The following is a 9,417-nucleotide window of genomic DNA, read 5'->3' on the forward strand; positions in this document are numbered from 1 at the left end:
TCTAGACTTGGGGATCAGATGACCCCAGCTCCAGCCTTTTAGGTAGAAGCAGGAGGATCAAAAGTTTGAGGCCGGCCTGGACTATGCAGCAAGCATTCCTTAATCTCTGCAAAACAACAAAACAAAACAAAAAACGAGGAATGCCTGGAGTAAATACTTTAGCAATTGAGACATGTGGTCATGTGATGTTCATGACTGACCTAAACACATATCTATCGACTAGGGGCTCTAAATTCAAAAAGCTATTTTTCGCTTAACCACAGCTGCTCTCCAGTTTACACCAGGGGTTGGTTCCTTATGCTGGAATGGCGTAAGTGGAAAATGATTGAGGGCACCTCATCAACTGCATGCTTTAACTCAGCAGTGTTGTCTACGCAGGGCATCTGTTGTGTTCCCTCACAGTCTTGGAGTTACCCAAATTCAAAATCTGAAGTACAATTTCTACGAAAGCATGTCACTTCCGTGCCATTGTTAACCCTAAAGAACCAAAAGTTGAACCATGTCTATGTCGGAGACCATCTCTCTAACTTCTGGGAGCCAACTTTAAATGCAGATCACCTGGCCCTGTCTCAGAGAGGAAGACAGAAGGAAATGTCCTTTGTCCCCCCAGCTCTGCCAGAGGACAGACGTGCAGTGGAAGCCAGAGACAGACTGAGCCTTTCAGATATTCCCAGCTTCCCTTGATGGAGGAGGAGGTGCTTACTGCCCTTGCTTCTCAGGTCTTTTCTTGGTTTTGAGGGAACAGCTCCTTCCTGTTCCCTGCACATCTTCCTTCCCTCCACGGGTTACAGCCTTCTGCTTACTCTTATAGAGTTTCTCAAAGCTTAAGCCGAGCTGTAGACCTACAGCAGTGTAATGAAACACACAAAGCTGAGGAGAGACCCACCCTCTTGCCTGCCTTGCTTTTAGTTGACTTCAAATGTCACACATTTTGGAGGTCAGGTATCTAAGCAATCCATCAGCCTCCGGCTAGCTTTGCTATGGATAACGCCTCTGATATGTGCGTCATGGTGATAATGTTGCCTAGGTTATCTTTCAGGGGCTATGAGGGCATTTTTGTTGAAACCATTAACTTGTCATGTGGGCTTGCTTGATGGGCCATTTCACAGGACCAAAATTTCTGTTTGCACATCTGATATTCTGAACACGTCTGTGTCCCGTGAGGATCAACCATGCACTACATCACCTCCAATTACCTTTGCCCAAATCTTAAATCACTCTGCCATAGCCAAAACTGCCCTCCACCCTGTCCTCTGGGACGAACTAGGAAAACACTCTCTTTTTCAAAGCTCATCATTTCAGTGACCTGCATCCTGCACCAGGGCAAAGGGTCCTGGCTGAGTAGCAGGTACATTTGGTCTTTGACCCTAGTTGCTGGTATAGCCTAAGACTCAGTTCTAAGTGAGGGGGGATTGGTCATTGATTATGCATTTGTTATAACTAAATATTTATAAAAATCTCCTTTTGGTAACAACTAAGTTTATGCTAATAGGTGACTTAAACTGGGTCCCCTAGGACAGCTGGACTAGTTGACTACCAGAAAGAAACAGTGATTAGAAGCTGACCTCCAGGAAGGGGAGGGAGGCTGGAGTTTCTAAACTTGAGCCTTTAACCTGCGGGTCCCACACGGAACTCCAGGTAGACAGTGTCTTGAACTTTAAATACTCAGTTTAGACAAGGCACTGTTTGGTGTGAGCAAGGGTCCAAGTTTAATCTGTCCCAGTGAGGGGACACAATTCACTCCAACCTCAAAACCTCCTTGAAGTTCCTAGTCCACCTTTAAACTCGTCTGTGAATACCGTACTCACTACCACAACAGAGCAATGTCTATCTACGTGTGAAAACAACCTCTGAAATAGACCTCGGAAATGCCTTTGGGGGGAGGGGCACTCCAGCTGGCTTTCTCTGTGAAGCCTTGGTTGTCCTGGAACTTCTGTAAAACAGGTTGGCTTTGAACTCAGAAATCTGCCTGCTTCTGCCTCCCAAGTGCTGGGATTAAAGACATGCGCCACCACTACTGGGCCCATCTTTTCTGTAACTGTATACACAACCATGTCAAGTAGTTAGTCATTCCTAAATGGTGCTCTCCAGAGTCCAGTCTCAGCATCTTCTTGTTAGAAATCCTCTCAGGCACTACCTGGGACCCTCTGAATTAGATATAGGGAAGAAGGGGGGGGGTGACTTTTGGTCAAGTTTGATGGAGGCAAATTGTCCTGAAGGCAAAAGAACAATACAACACTTTAGGAAGTCTCCCCCGCCAGAGTAGCGTGGAATGCTCTCCTATAGATCTTCCAGTGACTGGGCTTTGTCCCCACTCCCCACCAGACCTGAACTATGTAAGACTGGTCTGGGATCCTGGCGGGGGCGGGGGGGCGGGGAGGGAGGAAGAGGAAATCGGTATGCGCAGGCTGAGGAGGAGGACGCGTTGCCTACCGTGGTAAGGCGCCCAGCCTGGGAGGGAGGTGCCAGCCCTCTTCTTCCCCATCCAGATCTGTGGACGGGACAAGGGGGGGGGGGGGGGCGGGATCGGGGACGTGCTCTAGTGCCAGGCGCGAATGGCCTCCGGCTGCTCTGGACTGGCCGCTGTGTCCGCTCTCTGTGGGTCCTCTTTCTGTCCGGTTGCAAGCCCACAGGCAAGGTCACCGGATAGGTAGGTGGAAGCTGCAGCTCAATCCTCCCAGCTTTCGGGAGCATTGAGGGACAAATGCACTGATGAGACCCGGGTATGTCTGAGATTTGGGGGAGAAAGGACGAAAGAGAAGGGCTAGCTTCAATGACGTGCTTGTTCCCCGAACTCCCTAGGCTGGTGGCAGCAGGGATGTCACTGCGGGGCGACAGTACTTCTCCGGAAGACTAACTTCACTGGCAGCAAAACTTTGTTCACGCTCTAGGCTCTGAAAGTTGCGAGCTGCCCCGGAGGTGGGGCAGAAGCCGCTCTGCTGTCGGGAGAATCAAGGCTCTCAGCCAGCCCACGAACTTCAGAAAATCTTAGTTTCTGTTCGGGACCTGGTTCTCAGGTGTTCTGGAGGCCGCGCCTCCCGCCCCTGGCCCTCCCCTTGGGATCTAGCCCCAGGCCATCCTCCTCCTCCCTCTCGTTCTTGGGCAGTCGCAGCTAAAAACTGGAGGCCCCAGGCTGAATCTGCTCTCTGCTCTCCAACCTGTCTAGACTGAGCCAGGGAAGGCGAGCCCAGCGGGCGCTATGCGCTCCTTCTGTTGCGGGAGTAGATAAGTTTCCATCGGAGTCTCTAGCACCGAGTCCCGGGGCTAGATGGTGTCATGGAGCCATCCGGGGAGCAGCTGCAACGTTCCGGGGCCCCCAGCTCTACGCCTTCCGGAGAGCCCCCGCCCGTGGAGGGGCTGTCGGTCTCCGAGGTCCTCTGCGTGGAAGGTGGCACCTCGGAGACCCCGATTGCTGACGCTCAACTCCAGGACACGTCTCTATCGCCGCAGGAAGAGGCGGCTCTCTCGGAGCAGGAGGAGCTGCAGGAATATCGCCGCCCTCGTACACGCTCCTTCTCTTTGCCGGCCGACCCCATCCTGCAGGCCGCCAAGCTCCTGCAGCAGCGGCAGCAGACCGGACAGCCAGGTCGGGAGGGTGTCGAGTTCCCGGCCGGGGACTGCTGCGCCAAGTGCAAGAAGCGCGTGCAGTTCGCAGACTCCCTGGGGTTGAGTTTGGCCAGCGTGAAGCACTTCAGTGAGGCGGAGGACCCGCAGGTGCCGCCCGCAGTGCTCTCACGTCTCCGCAGCTTCCCGCTGAGCGCCGAGGACCTGAAGCAGGTCGGGGGGTTTCTGGCGACGGCAAAGGTGCCCGCGTCCCTGTGGGTTCCTTGCGCCCAGCTCCGACCCCTCTTCCAGCTCCCGGGGCTGAGTGCTGTGGAGGAGCGCCTGCGGCGACAGCGAGTGTGTCTGGAGTCCGTGCAATGCTCCCAACCGCCCGGTGCGGAGGTGACCGGCTCGGGTCGAGTGATCAGCTGCCCCGGACCCAGGGCAGTGGTGGTGCGCTATACCTTTACCGAGTGGCGCACCTTTCTGGACGTGCCGGCTGAGCTGCATCCTGAGTCCCTGGAGCAGCCGCCTCCTGTACCTTCGGGACTCTCTGGACCAGGGGCTGAGGATAGTGAGGAGGAGCCAGTCACAGAGCGTTTCTGCTTCTCGCTGGGTCTGCCACCAGGTCTGCAGCCCAAAGAAGGGGACGATGCTGACGCTTGCGACGTCGCTATCCATTTTGCCATCTGCTATCGCTGCGAACAGGGCGAATACTGGGATAACAACGAGGGGGCCAACTACACCTTGCGCTATGTGTGCTCCTCAGACCCGCTCTGAGTCCCGGAGCTTTGAGACATGGAGAGAGGCTGACCAGCATGCGAAGTTCAGCAAGGGCTCTCTGGGAACCTTGGCTGAGTGGCGCAGATTTGGCATTTAAACCATAAACTCGCAGCACAGATACACACACCAGCAAGCACAGTGGGTCTGGCAATACTCTTTGGACTGACCTTTCTACTTGCGTTCTAGAACTCTCAGCCTGTAATGGAATAAGAAACACCCTAGTCCCCCAAGCAAACACTCTTTCCGAGAAAGGGGCTTTGGAACCCTGAACCAGGACCTGTGACCTTGGGATTTGTTTCTAGTGAGATGCCATCCTTACAGCTTGATGAAGACCTGCAGGGTAAGACAGGGCACCCCAACTCCCCGTGGGAAAGGAAAAACTTCGCTCGTGGAACCTTCACACCCAGGCTTGATTCTCAGAAGGCTCTGTGGGTGCCGTTCAGCCTTTCCTTTTAACTGGGATCTGGAGACATCTTCCCAGACACAACACTATTTTCTTCTGTGACTGGATACAAATGTGCTTTTAAAAAGTAAAGGCCACGTGTGCATAATTTCACTCTGTGCTTCCTGTTTTACCTTCTGAGGGCTTGGGTTTGGGGAGGCCTTGGCAATCAGGGGATGCTCAGCTGACGACATGGACACGGGGACAAGCGTGAAACAACAGCATTGATACGTTTTCTCCCTGACGTGGAAGAGTCCAAGGTCCCCACACTGGGAAAAGGGGTCTTCAAGATGCGCAAAAAGTGTCCTGTCCCTTGCCATAGTAAAATGTTGGATGAATTAAAATGCCAAAGGCCTTGGCTGTGAGCTGCAAGAACCCATCACATTCGTCCCAAACCCTTTTGTACAGTAGAATTCCTAATAGCTCTGCCACTCTCTGGGCCATTAGTATTCAGAGAAGCTCAGCTCTTTCAGGCTGCACTCCAAGTACAGAGGCCGGGGACTGGACAGGTGGCTTCTTTCTCCTCCCAGAGGCACAAGGATGAGTGGAAACTTGATGGTAACAAAGCACACTTGCAAGTGCTGCTCAGAAACAAATGGGGCACTCGGCATAGCAGAGCCCTAGGCACGGGTGAGGGGACCTTCACTCACTGTAGATGGCTCCCTGCGCTGAGACCTGTCCATGTCTGAGTGAGATTGCACTCTGAGTGAAGGCTCAGCTCCTTTCTTCCCACTTTTCCCGAGTAACTCATTTTCTTTTAAAAAAACGTATTCAAAGTGTCCTATTTTCTAGCACGTGACTAGTATAATTAGTTTGGGCATAGCAGAGTAAAGTTAAGGGGAAGATGTTTTCATAGTTCTACAGATGGGTCAGCACAATCACCAAAGACCAAACATGGTCCAAAGTCTGTTTTCATGGAACCAGAAACCTTATACATGACTTTCACAGGCTTAAAGTTTTATTTTAATTTTAAAGTATTATTTTGTGACATGAAAATTATATTAAAGCCAGATATAGTGGAACATGCCAGTAACCCCTTGCATCTGGAGGCTAAAGCATGATTGTCAAGAGTTTGAGGCCAGCTTTGAAGACCTAGAAAAACTATATCAAGCAAAAACCAAGGCTGAGTATGGTGACCCATCCCTGAAATCCCAGGACTCTGGAAGCCTGAATAGGATGACCATAGCTTGTTGGAGGCCAGCAGAATGAGATCTGGATTAAAAACAAAACCACCCCAACAAACAAAGGATCATATGGAATTCAAACCTCACCGTGGTCCACAGGTATTTATTGGATAGAGCCATGAACTCACCCTGTGGATGCTCTTCTGCACCTGCAGTGGAGTTAAGTAGATGACAGTGTCAAACACTTCTTCTCTGGCCCTCTCTAGACAGCATGCCAACCCTGCTTACTATGTTTAAAGCTACACGCCGAGAATTATAATTCACAAAACAGTTAACCTTTTAGTGACGATTGCCATTTAAAATAGCAAGCATGGTCTGAGTGTGGTGTTACACACCTATAATCCTTGCACTTGGGAGGCAGGTGGATCTCTGTGAGTTCCAGAAAACCCAGGGAGTCACCACAGAGAGATCCTGTCTCAAACACAAAACAATACAAAAAAACCAAAAATTTTTGTTGTTGTGGGGATGAAACCAGGGTATGTATGTATGTATGTATGTATTTATATTTTATTTTATTTTGCATCCCAGGCTTTCATATATTAGGTTTATAAATTAGCAGGTCAGTATCTCTAACACTGTGCTATTTTTTAGCCCATAAGAAACACTTTAATATATTTACTTATTATTATGAGCACGGATGGTTTGCTGGCAGGTGTGTCTGTGCTCCACCTGTGTGCCTGGTACCCTTGGAAGCCAGAAGAGGTCATGGGATCCCCTGGAGCCAGAGTTACAGATGGTTGTGAGCCACCATGTGGGTGTTGGAGATCAGCCCTGGATCCTATGGAAGAAAAGTCAGGGATCTTAACTGCTGAACCATCTCTTCAATCTCCAGGAAACATTTTATAAATACAAATGAAGTTAAAATACCTTTTTGTTTGATGTTAGAATTTTTGTTTATTAAAATTTGTGATTTGTGTGTTTTTTTTTTTTTTTAAGAATTTATGTTTGTTATTTAGTCTCTGTGTGTAATAGCTGACTACTGAAATCTCAGTACAAAGAAGGTGAGGAAAGAGGGTAAGGAGTTCAAAGTTATTCTTGGCCACACAGAAGCTTCAAGACCAGTCTGGACTAAATGAGAAAAAAAATTCATATTTATTTTGAAGAAAAGGTTAATACTAACAAAGTCATTAAGTATTTCAAAGCGTGTTTGTAGGGTCTGGATGCTGTCTAGTGGTAGAAGACTTGCCTCCATATCAGTTACTTTTCTCTTTTCGGGGGGGGGGGGGGCGCTGCTCACATTACGTCACATTGGGCCTCTAATCAGGAAGCAGAAAAAGGGCAAATGCTGGTCTCGGCTTACTGGCTCCTTTGCTTGTGCACGTGTGTGTGGTGTATGCTATAGCGAGTGTGTCCGTGTTCGTACATGCACGTGTGGAAGCCAGAGGTTGACATCGGGTGTCATCTTCTATTGCTCTCTACTTTAGCCTTTTTTTTTTGTTGTTTGTTTGTTTTTCGAGACAGGGTTTCTCTGTGGCTTTGGAGCCTGTCCTAGAACTAGCTCTGTAGACCAGGCTGGTCTCGAACTCACAGAGATCCACCTGCCTCTGCCTCCCAAGTGCTGGGATTAAAGGCGTGCGCCACCATCGCCCGGCTACTTTAGCCTTTTTTGAGACAAGATCTCTCACTGAAGCTCATCACTGGGGCAGACTGGCTGGCTAGTCAGTCCCCAGCATCTTCCTGCTTGCACCCTCCAGTGCTGGGGTGACAGGTGCTCCCCACCACACAGTTCTTTCACAGAGCCCTCGCTCCCGCATGGAAGGCACCTTACTCAGAGTGCCATCTCCCAGCCTCACTGTCTCCTTTTTTCTTCAGTGTGAGACCCCAGTCCATTCACAATGCCACCCACATTCATGGTGTGTCTTCCACCCCCAGGTAAACCTTTCTGGAGACATGCTCACAGACACCCCTAGAGATGTGTATCCTGTGGTATTTCTAAACCTAGTCCAGGTGGATAATGTAGGTTAACCATTTCATCTAGTACACATGGAAGGCCTGAGTTTGATCCCCAGCCCCACAAATCAAAAGCACAGGAGAGGAGGGAGGAGAACATGGAGGAAGGGGTGGGAGGAGTAGGAGTTGACTTTCCAAAGGAAGGAAGCAATGCCCTTATCACAAAATAAAGCTGGTGCCCCTTTGCAGGAATATTCACCTTTATTTGATGCATGTGGTCATTTTTCTTGAAGGTGGAACAACTTTAAAACTATTATCTATCTCTAGTCATTAAAGACTATGTCTTCCCAGTCATTCAATGACCCTGCCCTACATTAAAGAGAGATTCCAGAAGCTTCCTGGTGGCAAAAATCTCTCCTTCAGGGAATGTTGGATAGAAAGCGTCTTCCCATCTAAAGAGTTTTCAAAGCAGTGAGAGAAAGGCTGAACAAAATATTTCCCTAGGAAACTCCATGCTCATGAAGTAAGACAGGCAGTCGAGGGCGCAAGGTTTGCAGACCTTGGGAGGCCAGGCTCCAGCTCAGGAATGAGCACTGCACTCTGGGAATCCCAGGAGCAGCAGGAGCCTTCCCTGAGCACCTGGGAGTGGGACTGCCTTAATTACCCACAAACCTCCACAAATTCCTCACATAATTGTGAAGTTTCTCATACCCTTGTGCGTGCGAGCGGACGTGGGCACGTGCAGAAGGTTTCCACTCCGATGTCTCTCAATCTGCCCCACCCTTCCTTCTCTCCTCAGCTGTAGGATTTTCATAAACCATTTCATGGGTTTCACGAATTTCAGCTCTTGCCACACAGCTTTTGTCTAATTTACCAGGCTAAGAGTTTTCATTTCCTGACTTAGCCGTGTGTCTCTTTTGAGTCTTGTGCCTTGAAGCCTGTGGCTTAGCGTGCCTGCTTTATATCTTCTGTATCAGGAATGGGGGGAAAGCAAGAGGGGGGAACTTCTATGTTCTGATTTCTGTGGCGTCATGGAACTGAATCAAATGTGCTTTTCTGGCACACGCTACAGGGTCCAGGTATGTAGGGCAGAGAGAGCACTTTGGCTATAATAAGCTAAGACACGCTGATGAAATATTGGTAGCCCCAGCCTTTGCCTGGGCAGTCCCCACGATGTAGGGGGTCTGCCAGATTCATAGGATCAGGGGCATGTAGCTTTTTGAAGTCAATGAAGATAGAGGTTTGAGCAGGGACGTGACAAGCTGAGCTCACTTTAGTGACTTGGCTTTCTCCATCTAAGCAACCCGGGAAATGTAAGCACCAGTAACAGTTACAGCTGGGAGGACACCAGCTCGGTAGAGTCCTACACTTTGCGTTTGGGTTATATATTTGAGGAATGTTGTAATTTAAAGGGCAGCACGAGAGAGAAAGATGCTATGCGACAGAGTTCACGCGAAGGGGCTTTTTATTAGGGGAAAGGGAACATAGAAAGAGGGAGGGGAGGGGGAGACTGACCTCTGGAGACAGGAGCAGCAGAAGAGAGAGGCAGAGAGAGAGAGGTGGGAGAGAGACAGG

General features: G+C 49.8%; 1 protein-coding gene across 1 annotated transcript; it reads left to right on the top strand.

Annotated features, from left to right (window-relative positions):
- The first annotated feature begins 2,579 nt into the window (after positions 1–2,579).
- Positions 2,580–6,778, top strand: Ppp1r3g (protein phosphatase 1 regulatory subunit 3G). Its single transcript, XM_057787584.1, has one exon. The coding sequence runs from the start codon at positions 3,277–3,279 to the stop codon at positions 4,321–4,323; it is 1,047 nt and encodes a 348-aa protein (XP_057643567.1). The 5' UTR covers positions 2,580–3,276; the 3' UTR covers positions 4,324–6,778.
- Positions 6,779–9,417: the final 2,639 nt, after the last annotated feature.

The sequence above is a fragment of the Chionomys nivalis genome, chromosome 13 (assembly GCF_950005125.1).
Source record: "Chionomys nivalis chromosome 13, mChiNiv1.1, whole genome shotgun sequence".
Lineage (NCBI taxonomy): Eukaryota > Metazoa > Chordata > Mammalia > Rodentia > Cricetidae > Chionomys > Chionomys nivalis.

Excerpts from the sequence above, each read along its gene's own strand:
- Ppp1r3g (XM_057787584.1), top strand. The coding sequence starts at position 3,277 with ATGGAGCCATCCGGGGAGCAGCTGCAACGTTCCGGGGCCCCCAGCTCT.